At 34.9% G+C, this 15,922-nt stretch overlaps 1 protein-coding gene across 1 annotated transcript in view; it reads right to left on the reverse strand.

Annotated features, from left to right (window-relative positions):
• Positions 1–550: 550 nt before the first annotated feature.
• RASEF (RAS and EF-hand domain containing) overlaps positions 551–15,922 on the reverse strand; it is a 37,269-nt gene continuing 21,897 nt past the window's right edge. Inside the window, exons 10-17 of the mRNA XM_055699751.1 lie at positions 13,427–13,661; positions 12,246–12,383; positions 12,004–12,151; positions 10,967–11,048; positions 9,508–9,622; positions 8,532–8,651; positions 7,441–7,517; positions 551–5,660 (exon numbers count right to left, since the gene is read on the reverse strand). Of these exons, the coding sequence (XP_055555726.1) occupies positions 5,552–5,660; positions 7,441–7,517; positions 8,532–8,651; positions 9,508–9,622; positions 10,967–11,048; positions 12,004–12,151; positions 12,246–12,383; positions 13,427–13,661 (1,024 nt within the window). The 3' untranslated portion in view covers positions 551–5,551. The remainder of the gene's footprint in view (positions 5,661–7,440; positions 7,518–8,531; positions 8,652–9,507; positions 9,623–10,966; positions 11,049–12,003; positions 12,152–12,245; positions 12,384–13,426; positions 13,662–15,922) is intronic.

The raw sequence follows: 15,922 nt of genomic DNA on the forward strand, positions 1-15,922 counted from the left end.
TTAAAATTAAATCATTCTGTGATTCTATGGCAACCTCAGGTTGACAATTTTATCTGAAGCAGCTTTTAATCTGAGTTTTGGGGCAGTGTTTTCTTTGACATATGTATCCCTAGGTATTTTCTGTTTGAGGTCTAGAGTGCTACACAGGGCATATTTGCAATAGGCTTATTAGCTTTGGCTGCTTTTTTCTTTTCTTTCTAACCCTACCAATACCACATATTAGTGGTGAGAGACAGAGTGGTTAAAGTATCTCTGTAAACAGATACAGCAGCATAATTTTAAGACTTATTTGGGACACAGTGAGGCACATCTCTCAGCTCAGATAGTTGATAACTGTTCCTTGAGGCTAAGAAGTTGAAGGCAGACAGAGATACAGTGGTTGCTTCACTCCTGTATGCTGTTGGCCACAGAAACTGGTGAGCCCTAAAAGCAGTAAACTGACAGGTTACCTCAAGCTTACAGATGCTATGCTGGACTACTGCTCATAAGCTCTGACAAAAAGAAAATACACTGAAGAAAAATGGCTATTGAAGCATATTTTATTACACAGCAATGTGTAATACAGAAAACGCAGTCCCTCTTAAACATATGTACAAAATTACAGCGAATGCTGTGATCTGTAGTTTTGAGGAAGAACAAGCTTCATGAAAACCACAGTTTTAGTTGTAAACAGTATAAATTAAAGTTTCAAAAGTTTTCACAATTTAAAGCCTTATTTATATAATATACAGACTTTTAATAAAAGCTGGCATATGCAATTGGCACTGAATTTCTTCCTCATACTAGTAAGAAAATACACTTCTGTTTCAAATACTTCACTTTATATTCAGTGGGAAATCTTCACAGCTTGGGTTTATTTGTTACTCACCCACCTAATGACTAATATCCTAGAAACTGTATCTATAGCCATAACTCAAATACCAGAGATGGTAGAAAAAGGAACTCTTTTACAAACTGTGTAATACATTTGAATCTACATTCCACATATCTGAGTCAATTTTTTTTTACCGTAAGAAAAATTTTCTCACAAAACAAGATAGGTGAAAAAAAAATGCATTACGATGAATATTGATGTTACCAGTCCTAAAGATACCAGTAAGAAAGGATTATGTCTGATAGTAATACAGCAGGAGAGAAATACTAAAATAACTGGTGCTGTAAAAACCTTCCCCAATCCGTAAGTAGCCTGGACAGGGTCAGAGTGATAGCATTACATGCTATATCAAATCTAGCAGGGGTAGTGGTAAAGGGCATTTGAACTGCACGTGAGATATTGGTCTATTTCTTTAATTGCCTAATACAGTCAGAAACATCTTGGAAATAGGTTTCTTTGTAATACAAGAAAGTGCCTTGACTATATGAATTGATATCTCTTTGGTTTATGAATTAGTGATCTTTCACTGAAATCTTTTTTGCCTAAAAAGTTACCTAGCACTGTTGTACAGCAGTGGATTGGGGAAAAAAGAAAACCTCTTTAGGAGGATCCGTATATGAGCCGATTGCCTGCACTAGCACAGAACCTATTAGCTTAATTGGGGATTTGCATGGGTGCACATCTACATGATGCTCCTTGCAGGAGTGGCCCTTAGATATTTTCCTTGGAATATATTTTAACAGGCTATAGCATTTAAAACTGTAATTTATTTTTCCTAAAATAATAGAGGATTTTGTAGTTAATACAAAAATAATTACGCAGAAAAATACTTCAGCTATGTTAGGCCATAACAGTACTTCTAACTGTACTGCAGCTTGTCTTATGAAGCTACTAATGTATGCTAAACAGGCACAAAGTGGTTACAAGAACTTATGTGATCAAAACATTTTCAGAGTGTCTCACAGAATTTATTGCCTCAGAAACATGTACTATGCCACAATTTAAAAAGGATAAAAACAAATACAGTATTAAATAATATTTCCATGTCAATGAATAAAAATAATTTATTTGCAGATCATGAGGAAAAACACAAAAGGCCTTTTCTTTTAAAATAAATACATGTATTAAGGGAACACATCCACTAACTAAAAAAAAAAAACTGTGCAATTAAATGAATAGTTCTTATGTACTAAACAAAACCATAAAAACATTCAAAGTAAAATAGTGCAACTATGTCAGAGCATAAAGCTGATGTTTGCCGTTTAACATTTTAGGTAGAAGGCAAGGTAACTTTTCAAAGCAAAACAACAGAAAACTTCACTATATTAATTATTTCCATTTACAAATACATGCTTTAATTCCTGAATTTAATTTTTTTTTTCAAAGTTCTATTGTTTTAACATGAATTCTGCATGGTATCATGTGAATATTCAGACTTGATGGAGCTGATCATCACAGGATTTCTAAAACTAGCTCCAACTGAGCTATAGCTACATCCCCATTTGGTAGTGCTTTTTTTAGTCATTTAGACATTGACCATAACACTAGTCCAAGGTAAAACTTTGATAATTGTTTTCAACCCTGAAACTTTTTTAAAAAACAACACTGTTTCAATTTAAAGTTGCCTTACATGACACAAAAATTACAGAGCTTAAAAAAAGGGATTCAGTTTATATAATTGGGCCAAATAAATCAAGAGAGATTTTGGTCATTTAAGTAAATGAAAAAAAGCACCCAAAGCATAAATCACCAATCCTGAAGACAGAGAAAAATAGGTGTAAAGGCAGGTCCCTGAACTCACATCCTTCAACCAAGCTCTTTAGAGGCATGTACATTCACATGACACTCTCTGTATGCTAATAATCTTATCTATGAAAGTAATTACTGCACATGCACACACACTGCTAACTCTGGGATGTGGAACCCACATTTGCATGTCTTATCTCACAATGTCATTATACCAGTGAAGACCAAGCCACGGGGAATCTTGGCCTACAGATGCTGAAAGGGGAGTTACGAATACAGCAGCCAAACTCTTCTTGGTATCAGGAGATGATATAATGAGGGGAAACACTTACAAATTTGTAGTCATTTGGGAAACTGAGGTTGGACACTGAGAGAAATTTTTATCCAGAAGGGGAGTGCAAGCATGAGAACAAGTTGCCTAGAACGGTGGTCATATCTCTGTCTTTGAGGAGTTCCACAGCCTGGCTAGCCAAACCCACAGCCAATCTGATCTAGGGCTGAAAAAAGTCCATCTCTGCTTGGGTGTTTGGGAGGTGTGACAAAACCACTTCCAGAAATCCTTCTTGCAAACAACTTTGTGATTCTCTGTATATGACAAAAATGTTTTCCTCATGCAGGTGTATCAACAAGGTTTAGGCAAACATATTTCACCTCATTTACTGCAGGCCAAGACCACAGAGCTGGTAAAACACTTGTGGTTCAGAAGACACACATTGAACACTGAGCCTCAGTCTAAGCCCTACAATTTAACAGAAGTTAATAACACTGAAAGAGCAATATTTTGGAATGTAAGGAAAAGCTTATAACCATGACCTTCTCATCCTGAGAAAACGCAAATGCCTACATGTTGTAAACTTACTCTTCAGAAACCAAGCACTGGATCATCTCCTCCTCTCCTCCCTACTGCTGCAGGAAGAACTACCTTCAAGTACAACCCACGTTATCTCTACTTCCATTTCACTCTTTTGGAGAGAGAGAAGCTTTTTACACCTAAAGGACACAGAAGCAGCCCTCATCAATGCACTCAGTTAAGCACAGTTTTCTCCTCAGAGAAGCTAATCACAGCTGTAATTTTCTTGTTTAAATACAGGGTTAATAGTAAACAATACATATGTAACCTGGCATATTCCTGATACGCCTACATCTCCTTCATTCTCTGCCACCTGCTCCAGCTAATTCTCAGGACTACAGTGAGGCATTTTGTATTGTTGGGTGGGAAGATGCTACAGCCCTAAAGTATCCTGCATGGAATAGAGTGTGAAGATTCCCTTAGTACTTGAAAAAGGACACGAAATGTGTTTTCTCTTCTAGAACTGAAGTACAATACAGTGAAATAAAATGTCTTATTCCTTCTGGCATTAGATTTCTCTATCTTGTTAAGAACAAGCTTTCAGATAGTTACCTGAGGATTAAATGCTCTGATCTAGAGGTTTGAAATGGTGCCTAAAAACACTGCTCTTCCTACTTTAAAACTGTACGTTTTTTTTAAATGACGAACCATCCTGTTTCTGAGAACTCCACACTTTATACTGATAACACAGCACAGGCTATAGGGTTCAAACACAGTGCTGATAAAATGCAGTAACAGCTGCTAGTCATATGGGTTGCCAATCAGTACATAAAAATTTATCCGAGGTTGATTTACTAAGCTAGGTTTCAGCCTGGAGATGTTTTGCTAATATACACAGAAAAGACTGAAAAGGTTTGCTGGCATTCAAGGGTCCCTTAACCCATTCTGATCAAAATCAGGGAAAGCTGAGAATTGGATCACAACTGTTAACTGTAGAAATACCTGCAATTTTTACTACACTGTAGGACTGTTGGGAACTATTATAAGCAATACTGAGTCAGTTTTTAGAGATGCTGACAGCTAAAGCTACCACTCACTGGTACGTTTCTCAGAATTTTCCTAAAATCGGGCAAAGGAATTCTTATTTGTGGTTGCTGTTCATTTCAGGGACTTCTTTTAATGAACAGTTTGTACAGATGCTTGTGCATGTGCAGCAATTCTTTCACCTGCAGATTTAAAACCTAAAAAATGCATAAAGAATATCCATTGAAACAGACTCCCCTGTACCATTACAACCCCTCAGTTAGTGTCTGAATGGAAGACATTTAGAAAAAAAGGGAAAAATTACAACCCATATCTCTCTGTAACACTAATAACAACCTAGTCTAAACAAATGGGCAGATTCAGTAATCCTACAGGTATTACAGTCTCTCTCAAATTTTGAACAGTAATGGTCCGTGCACATGTTCGTTTCACTTTTGAGCCAGTAGGATCAGATGTAAAGTCTACTTCTCAGTTATGAATCAAACCCCAATTCCCAAAATTAAATAAATTCTAACTCACCAACTTCTGCAAAATTATACCAGAACCCCAGGTACCAGCCACACTGTCTTCTCCTGTCAAGAGACCATTCTGCTTCATGCCCTTGAACTTAGGGTTTACCTGGACCTAGGCAACCTTTTAATAGTTTGAGTTTTTCTTGGGAAAAGTTTCATCAACAAATAACTTAAGGCCTTCAAAAAAAAAAAACCTAGAGAAGCAGAGAGATATTAAATTAATTGAAGCTGCTATTTTTTCTTTTCCTATGAGTGATATATGATATTACCATGTTCTATACATAAGAAACAAAGAAACAAGCAGGTGAAGACAGTAAAATATATCATAATATTTTATGCAGTGACTACTATAGCATTGATTCTGAGCTCACTTCATTCACTTACTTAGGAAAGGTGAAATCAGAGCCTATGGGCAAGTGCACAAATATCAATGAGCAGAAAGTAGAGTCTGGATTTTTAACATGATGTGCAATTTCTAAATACAGAGATGTATAAATCCACATAAAAAGAAACAATATTGAAATCCTTCATTATTTTCTTTTTAAAATACACAAGTTATTTAGGTCAGGAAAAAGTATCTGTCACTTAAACATTGCAACAGTTTTTCCTGAGTGTCAATTTTTTGACAGGTGTCCCAGCCAGGCTAGTTATTGACCTCACATCATCTTGATTATCACTTCGTTTTCGCACTTCACTGTAAAAACCAAACAAACAAAAAATGCACCCAATTAATACATCTCTATTCATGTTCACTGTTCTGTTTCTCCCAGTACATCTCACAGAGAACACCATCATCTATTGCGTGGTTAAAGCTATGCTTTTTAGTGCACAGAACCAGTATGTCTTTTAAGTTTCCAATTTGAGAATCATATCAATATTTCTATACAAATCATAGTGATAGAAATGTAATGATTTCTGGTATGTAATATCTCCACAATGTACTGTTTTCCCTTTCCTTTTCTTTTTATTTAATTTGTTTGCTTCAGTATATTACCATAGAAATAGAATATATTCATAGCTGAAAGTATAAAACTAAGTAACTGCAATTTCAGGTATAAATTTACCATCAGAGAAAAAATCACATTGTTGGATGTTTTATTATAAATGCAGACTTAAAAGTTGTGTAAGTATCAGTGATTATTGATCTGTATTCTTATTATAGGCCCCCTAGAATGTCAAACACCAGCTCTAAGATTTCTTGCTTTGAAAGGTTCTTTCAAAGTACCCAGATTACTGACTTGAGTAAAGGAATTGCAGAAAACCATTCCATACCAAGGTTCTGGGTAATGCCTAGACCATCTGAGGTCCAATAAACCTTGTGAAGAAAAACATTTCCCTTTTTTTTTTTTTCAGATTCTGAAATGAGAGGCTCCAAATGCCAAAACAGTCTATCCTTGAAACAGTTAAACAAAGTTATCATGTTTAAACATTAGAGATAATTTTCCAACTGTGACTGTTATATAATTGTCATATCTATGTTCTCTAATTTCAGAATCCACTGCTGCATTAATGGTCAGGTTCTTGGACATAAGTCATTTAATAAATCAGTAATTAACTTAATATCGACATTGACAGACAAATAAATGCCTGTGATTTTCCTGAAAATACAGGTGCTCTTGAAAGTCCCACGCAAAGAAGCAATGAACCTCTCTAGAAAGCCAGTATTTTGTATTCAAGCCATGTCAATTAGTAGCATTTTAACAATGAATGAACAAATACTGAACGAATGTCAAAAAGTTTGATTATTGCATTAGGCTTCTGCAAAAATCACATGAATACGGTTTGTAATTCTGGCCTTGAGCTCCAATATTAAACTGAAAAATCAGAGGCTGAGGATTCATTACATACTGTAGCACTTCAAAATTATATGGTAACCACCAACAGTTTGGAAAGGTAGTGGAAGAGTAATGTTTGGCTCACATATTATCACAGAAATACCAGATTGCTAAATGAATATAATCAGAATTTCTCTTTTAAATAATTTAGAGAAAGGGATACCAAAGAAAATATGTGGGATTAGAATGGCCAGTTGTAAAACTGAATATATAATAACATATGTTAAATAATTAAGAATTAATTATACATAGAATTATACACATATTAAATTAATTTAAGAAAGAATTAAGAAAGTAAACCCATGTACCATTAAAAAACATAATTCATTCACCAAACGGGTTTTTAAATTGTGAGGCCCCCAACTGAGCTTTAATTTAAATATAACTTACTGAGACAGCTTTGTAACATTTGCAAGCAAAAATGTTACTTGATTAAACTGAGAATAAATCCTGTCTTGCATTTATCTACAAAGATTTAACATGGTATTATTTTTTATGCTTTGTTTGCTGAATTTTATATTGGTACATGTGTGTCTTTTAAATGTACATGTGTGTCCGTATGTATGCTCACATATAATTTTTTTTTTTATTAAATATACTCAGATGTGTTTATTCGAAAATAGAAACATAGCTACTTACCGAGCAAGATGAAGAACTGCTTCTACAATATTAGATCCGTCTTTAGCACTTGTTTCACAGAATAGCGCATTATAAGTCTGTAAGTAAAAATAAAATGTTACACCCACTAATCTAAAACAGTTCCCATGTGAATATGTACATTCAATTACAAATGGTTTCCTCAATAATACAAAGAAAGATGGCACACATTTAAATGAACATGATTTCTTCTGGTACTCTTAATTCTTCAATATATTCACTTTAGTACTGTGAAAGAAAAGCAGTAATTGCCTTTTAATTGCACCTTTTTTTTATATTCCATATATTCTGAATTAACAAACTGAATAAAAACACATCATTGTCTTAATGTCCAACCTCTATCTTCTTGTCCACAAGACTGCAAAATAGGAAGAGTTTCTAGGACAAGTTACTGAATCCAGCTTGTAGTTACTCATAAACCTCAGCATCTGGTATTCTAGGTTAGCGAGAAATACCGTTCCATAAGTAACATGATACCTGCCCCAGTATAATCTATCCATTGTGCAGGCACTCAGCAACACAAGACTAAAATTTCTACATTTTTTTCTGCAAAATATGGGAAATGTGCATCCTTTATCCCCCATAAAAATACCTGAAAAAAACGAACTTGTCCATACATTTAGCAGACAGTTCCTTTTCCCTTTCTGCAGATATGGCGGAGATACAAGATAGTCTCTTGAAGATGAAAATACTCCACTCAAAATCTGGACAGACACAAGCCAAGTGAAAAGCCTCATATGCTCAGTAGTGTGCTTCATATTTGCACTGACAATTTCTCTTTGGCAATAGAAAAAAATCGTAGTCTTCTAGTTCATCCACTTTTTCACCATTTAAAGACTGTGAAGACTATCCCAGCCAATAATGAACTTCAGCTTAATGGCCACTGAGATGTGATTTTAGCCCAGCAAACACCATCAAGATAGGATAGTCTTCTTGAAAAGTATCTGTGAAATCTAATTACTAGATTTGAACAAATGACCAGAAAATTACTTTTGTTTACTAATTTTTGAGATGGTCTTCAGATTAAAGTTCTTAAGTCCATTGTATACTAAAGTGGTAGACTTGGACCTTACCATAGCCAGCTTTTCTCCATAGTTTATAGGCACACATTTTTGCCCATGTTCTGTAACAGCTTGACGGAGATCTGCTTTGTTTCCCACCATCATAACTGGAATATTCTCATGAGTTGCATCCTGTAAAGAGAATTTTATTTCCTTATTGCTAGAACACTCAGGATATAAAAAAAATTAAATAGCATCATTATGTCATACTGATTTCCTTCCCACAAAAAAATCTTGTGCACTATCACAAAAAATGAGCAACTATCAGTCATGCTGACAGCTTTTCAAGGGCTAGTTCGTATTTAAGCAGCCAGCTTGAACATCTGCCTGCAAAGATGTGCTTCCATTCCCATAACCTTCCTTGTTTCCCAGCAAGAAATTTCATGTGTTAGCTTAATCTAATGGAAATGGTTACGGTATACAAATGCTATATGACAAAATTAATATGGAAAAAATGACCACGTCCTATACCATGATTAAAAGAAATGGCTTTCAGATGATGAATTAAAGATTGTGCTTATCAATTTCCCTCCTATTAAACACCTCTGATATGAAATAAACCCTCTTTTCATTAAATGAAAATTTGTATTCAAATAAACAAACAAGAAGTAATAGTAGAAAGAAATAATGAAAAGTTCACTTGAACTACAGCTAATCTACAGAATCTAACATATTGGTTTAAAATGCAAAGACTCCAAGGAACAGTCAAGCCATCCACAAAAGGGTATCTGAAATGCGCTGTCATGTTCATTTCAAAATGAAGTGAATGGGAAGAGTGTGATTACACGATACCCTTTTATACAAAAAGATGTATCCATTTTAACACTGAGTATGTCAGGATACATTTTGGACTTCCATGTAGCTTCCACTGCTATGAAAGTCTGCAGTCTGGCTAATTCCAACATACAGATTTTCAAATTTTATAAATAATAAGGTCACAAATGCAAGCAAAACCTAAGTATATGTTGTATAAACTTAAGGGTCTTACCTCAATCATATCCACCCATTCTCGCACATTAAGAAAGCTTTTCTCACACGTTATGTCATATAGCAATAAGACACCATCTGCTCTTCTGAAGTACGATTTAGCAATACTTCGGAATCTTTCAGAAAATAACATTTGCATAAGGCCATATTATTAAAAAAGAATTCCATTTAACATCATTAAGAACACAGCACTACTTTATTGCACTACTGAGTACAATTATCTCCACATTACAAGATGAGTTTTCTCGTAGCTTTTCATAAGTAGTTCCTGAAAACTGCTGATGCAGGTCTACAAATGCTCCGTAAGGATCCACAGGATTCTATCCTAAACAGCAACTAGGTTTTTTGGTATCAAAACAATCTAAAGTGCATTTACCAAAAAAATAATCTGCTTCACGCTGAACTTCTGATTAGGTGGAAAGGCTTCTTCACTTACACATAACTTTATAGATTGAGTGGGTTACTCTGTCACATTTGAAAAAATATTAAGCCAACAAACTTATTCCAGGAATGAATCAGTTTCAGTCATCTTTTCCATTAACATAACACAACCTCCTTAACAACCAAGTACAGCAACTAGGTATTTACATTATACACTGAAATATTATTCACAAATTTATTGTGTAGGAGGAGAATGATTGGGCCTCTGACTACCTACTTCACATAATCACTCATTCAGGCAAAAGTAAACACACACAGCCCAATACAAATCTTGGTCAATGAACAGATTAAACTGACTTCCAAGGTGTTAGAATAACCTCTTAATAAGATCCAAAAGCTGTCAGCAAAAAAAGTAATGGCTCTCAAGTAAGGATGTCATAAGATTTTGAGGAAATTGTACACTAAAATTTGAAAACCCTTGCATATACATTCAACAATCTGTACAGTTTTGCCATAAGCATTTTTAAAGGCTTTGGGAAGAAGTTTTCACACACTAAATACAATGCAAATCAGGATCAGGACTTTCAAGGAAAGAAGAGGAGAGAAGGGTGAAGAGAAGGAGGTATTTAAGATAAAGCCTGCTCAGAAAAAAAAAAGGTCTGTATGGACAAAGAAAGCTGAAGACTAAAAATGGAATAAACAATGTAGATCTACAGCATCTTCTTGTATTGCAAGAGTGATATATGGATTTAAAGTTATTATTGCTGTGGTGAACCTCAATTATTTCTTTCTGCAGAAAGGATTACCCTAGGCACCACCAAAGCTAACAAATAAACATTCCATCTCTGTCTTGGGGTCTCAGCAGAGCAAAATCACATCTGTTTATAGACATTCATATACAGCCATACTGACTTACTATAAGGCCATACAATATTCAGTGGAATATTTTTCACTTAGATGAAAAAAGGCAAATATTTTTTAGAAACAAAAATATTGAAATTACACAAATTATTGAACAATTTTGAATTGAATATTGAACAAACAAAATATTGAAATTGAAAGTGTAGAGAATCACTAACCTTTCCTGCCCAGCTGTGTCCCATAGTTGTAGCACAGTAGGTTCTCCATCAACAATTAGTCTTTTCATTTGAAAATCCACACCTGAAAAGAATAATGTGTATAGTCTAACAAAAAAACATCAATAACCTTAAAAAACCCAAGGAAAATGAAGTTATATGCCAAATACAACAGTTACTTTAAAATTCATCTCTTAATAGATGATGAGATTTCATTCGTTCACATAGCCTTGAACTGCAATAATTCCCTAATGTATTAATTTGTCTTCAGAAAAATATTTAAAGAAACATTTTACCCACACATCTTCCCAGAAGCATTGATACAAATTTGGCATTATCACCAGCAAACAAGATCTCTCTCTGCTTTATTTTGCTAAATAGTTTTACGGAGTAAGAGAAAATGTTTTATAAAACAGACTTTATTTCTAATGTTAATGAGGAAAAAGATAAATCAGAACAAAAATCCTGACTCAGAGGTAACAAAACAAATATATTAATACAGTTTAATTGGAAGACAAAATTTCAATCTTTGGAATCAGTAAGACAAGTCTGTTAGCTGACAGCTACAATAACATACACAAGTCAGTCAGAAATCCCTCCAGGTGCATTTAAAGCAAAGCTTCAATAACACTTTGAAGAAATGGAGACAAAAAATAGTATGAAAGACATCAAAGTATAGTATGAAATACAAAGGAAACAGGAAAGCACTGAGAAGACAAGCAAGCAATGAAAAAATGGACAAAGGATCACACACACATTCTAAGTCCATTAGACTGAAATTCCATTTTCTCGTGCTTTGGGTTGTTCAGAAACAGGCTTCATGCTTTGCAAAGAGAAACTAAATTAGAGCAATACCCTGTTATCCACTCAAAACAGCAGTTAGGTACTTCCAAGCTTTAGTATTCAGTTAGATCTCACAGCCTAAGAAATTGCATATGCATATTCAGGAAATCATGGTAAGCAATCACAGAGGGTAACCTTTTCACCCACTTCTGCAGAACAACAGAACTCACTTCAGTACTAGGAACAACAAACTATACCTAGGGTTGCACTGGTATTGCCTCGAAATTCATTCTTGCAAAGTCTCATAAGGAAACTGGATTTTCCCACTGCTGCATCTCCAGCAAGAACAATCTTGTAAGCCTTCTCTGAACTGGGGTATTTTGGAGTACATTCAGTTGCATCTGACTGAAAATAAAAAGAACCCCTCTATTTCAATTCATATAAAAATATTCTCCATATCAAACACTTTTTTTTTTTCCCCCCTTAAGAAACTGGTTACCTGAGGGCTGAGAGCAGATATGTATTTCCTTGTTGAAGCAATTGAGCTGCTTCGACTTACTGGTCGTGAGGGCTTCCAGTCTAATACTGTACTGCTGTTGTCAGGACTGTATGCTTCTTCATCCCTGATCTCTGGAACCTGAAAGTGTAAGTTAGTGTGTTACCTACACTGAGAAAAGTATGCTTTTTCAGAAAGGCCCAGGTAAGACCAATTAAAACATTTGTTTTAACAGTTTGGATTAAATGGAGATAAAGGACTAAACAGAACTCTGCAATTCTAATCAAAATACTGTGATTATTCTCTTCTTATTCACATTTGCTGTTTACTATACCCTATATTTGGTCATTAAACATGTTTGCTGTTTGGCATACATGCTTTCAGTACAGTTTCCAGATGAAAAAATTAATTTCCATAAGGAAAATTTCAGCTTATAAAATAATTACAATGAACAAATACTTTCTTTTAGAGCTTATTTTACCAAAATTAAGAATTTCATTACAAGACATTACTGTCTATGCTATTACTACTCAAGCTAAACTAAATACAGCACAGCTGTAATCAGCATTATTCATAGCATTTTCAACTGCAAATAAACTAAATGTCTCTACTAAACGAACAATAAAGGACCTGTTCCAAAAAAAAAATTTCTGTTGTGCTTGATACTAGTCTTGCTATGTAGTCATAAGTAAAGCTCTCCATTTTATTAACAATAAAATGAACACAATAATACCTCCCTAAATTTGTAAAAATCGCTGAGACTTACTATGTCAATGTATGCACTAACAGCATTCTTTTTCTCATATATGTGATTTTTTCATTCCCTGCCACAGCATAGTAACAGAAAGCAAACAGTAAACTATTTATTTTGACGGTGTCTGCTTTTTAATCACTAGAATATGGGCTTCTGTGTGCATGCTGTTTAACCTTCGAAAACCACATGTACTTCAAAAATGAAATTATTCTCTCAAAAATCTATCAAGAAAACCCATTTTATTTTAAAGAGGAGTAACTATCAATCTATTCTCAAAAAAGTTGTCACTAATCTTATTTAAATGCATATAACCCAAATACTTAGTTTTAACTGACTTATGGACAAAGATTCATTTTATTTCAGAAACAGGAAACTAACATTGTCTCCAACCAAAGGTCTTTCTCAGAGAGGGAGTAATTCTGGCACTTACATCTGCATCAGAAGCATCACCACCAAAGCTTTCTTGCATACACTGTGACCTTTGAAAAATCCTTTGATGCCTGTACTCCACTTCTGAATCATACTCATTTGAATCTCTCAGGGTTGACAAACCACTGTCAAAACAGCTCTCAGGTAAGCTGTCAACTTCACAGTTTATCCTTTGCATAGGATCACACAGGGCTAAAGAATCATAATCTTCATCCACACAAGAAGAATGAGATGATCTAGTAAGAAAATATTGCAGGAGGGAAAAAAGAAAAGTTATTCCACAATTGGTTTTCTCAACAAAATCTGAGCCATTCTGGAATAGTCAATACTTAGAAATGCCAACTACAAAGTTTAAGACACATATGGGTCTATTTTGCCTTTCTAAATAGTTACTTTTTCAATCATTTCTTTTAGAATGCTCAGATTAAATTATATAATCTATGTTATTGATGATGACTTCACGAGCCTCGGTAGGCATTTATTCATACACAGAAAAGTCATTGTTTAATGACCTTGACCTACTGTATCTAATTTAAACGAATGCATTTGCTCACAGAGGCACACAGGGCAGTAAGTAACAGTTGTAAATATAGAAAATAAGGTAACCAAGTTCAGGAGATCAGTAATGGTGGAACAAGTCACTGAAATGTGTTTTCTTGCAGTTTGGTAGGCTACACCAAACTTAAACCTTTACACAAAAGTCCTTTCTTTCCCCTCACCCTTCCTTCAAAGGCCTTTTCATTATTTTTTTTTTCATTCTGGTTGCTGTAAGATATAAAAATACTTAAATGGATGCAGCGATGACAGTATGGCTTACAGAAAAAAACAATTTAGTTTTTATTTATGTAAATGAAACTACAGAAAAGAAAGATAAAAAGATTATTTTAATATTCACTCTATTAAAGAAGTTTACTGTGGCTACAATCCTTAACTTACTCCTGCAGTAAGACAGACAGGCACAAATTTAAGTGAGGTAGAAAAGATCTCCAAGACGCAGCAGAGAGAACCAGTTTGGCTCTGTCCTGTTGGGAACTAATGGGAAGCACTAAACTGCTAGAACAGGCAAGGTCAGCATCAATACTTGTAAAGATAGTTTACTGCCAGAGGTGTTGGGAGTTCCCAGTGCAATGGCACACCATAGAAGAGTACACTGGGGAGAATCCCTAAATTATGAAGCTGTTACTGAGTCCAATATGATTCCTCTCTGCAAGTGGCCAAACAGGGGTGACAGAGGCATCACCGTCCAATGCAACAACATTCAGATTCATCTAATTTACATCCTTTCAGGCTAATGAATAATCACACGAATGAGTGTGATCTTTACTGTGGAATATCACAGCATCCATGCTATTTGTACTCATGCACCTACTAGCCTATACCAAACCACTGAAATACAGAGGAAAGGTGCATGCTATAACAAAGTTAAGCTTGTCAGGCACTCCCTGAAATAAAGGTCTTTAGTATTCAATTTTCAGTCTCACTGAAGCATGTATTCAGTGCTGGGAATTTCATATGTGCTTAAAGCAAGTTAGACCAAGATGTATGATACAGCTGAAAAAAGTATACTTACTAATGTAAATCACTTAAAACATATTAGAATGCAAAACAGTGTTTCTTAATGCTGATCTGATGCCAGCAGACAGACAAAGTACTGAAAATTAACAGGTCTGGGGACATTCATATCTCCTTCCATCTTTCAATACTACAAAGTCACACCTCTTAAGAGCCAGTTTTATTCCTGCCACATAAACTTTCTTCTAAAGCAGCTTGCATTTCTCATTTTTGTAGGAATACGAAGATTGCACCATGTGGCAGGTACTAAAAAATATTCATAGAGAAGGACATCACTAAGCCTTCAGAGAGGTTTTAGTTATCCCTTCAGAAAATTATTCAACATAATATGCAACTTAGTAGCAGATGCCTCTCAAAATTTGCAGCATCCAACAGAGGGGAGCTGGTTTTATCTGCATTAAGCAGAAGGAGTCACTTTGTGACAAGCAAAACTTTACAGCCAGCAAACACATCTCACATGGAGACAGCAGAACAAAAGCAACACTATTGAATGAATGGGGATGTTATTAGTATGAAGCAGAAACTAACTTAATCCCTACCAAAGATATTAATCTCTGACAAAATGTAAAATACAGACTACTAAGAACTCTAATAGAGAACACACTATAGATTGAAATACCACTGAAAGAAAAAGAAGACAAAACAAGCTATCATCTGAGTAAGGACACACATTTTTTCGGGTTTTTTTTTTTTTTATGGATCCAGTGCCAGACTTCAGTGAGAGCCTCTGCAATGATCTGCGGAACCTCTGATCAAAGACCTACATCCAGTAAGTACAAAATCAAAGTAGCTCTGACTATTTGATATTTGCATTTAGATAAATAATCTGTGGCTCTTACCCCATTAATATTCAAGTGCATTCACTACTCTTGCATGTCAGTGTGAGATGAGGAACTTTATTTGTTGGAAGAATTAGGCCCACATA

Source organism: Falco cherrug, chromosome Z (genome assembly GCF_023634085.1).
Source record: "Falco cherrug isolate bFalChe1 chromosome Z, bFalChe1.pri, whole genome shotgun sequence".
NCBI classification, from domain to species: domain Eukaryota; kingdom Metazoa; phylum Chordata; class Aves; order Falconiformes; family Falconidae; genus Falco; species Falco cherrug.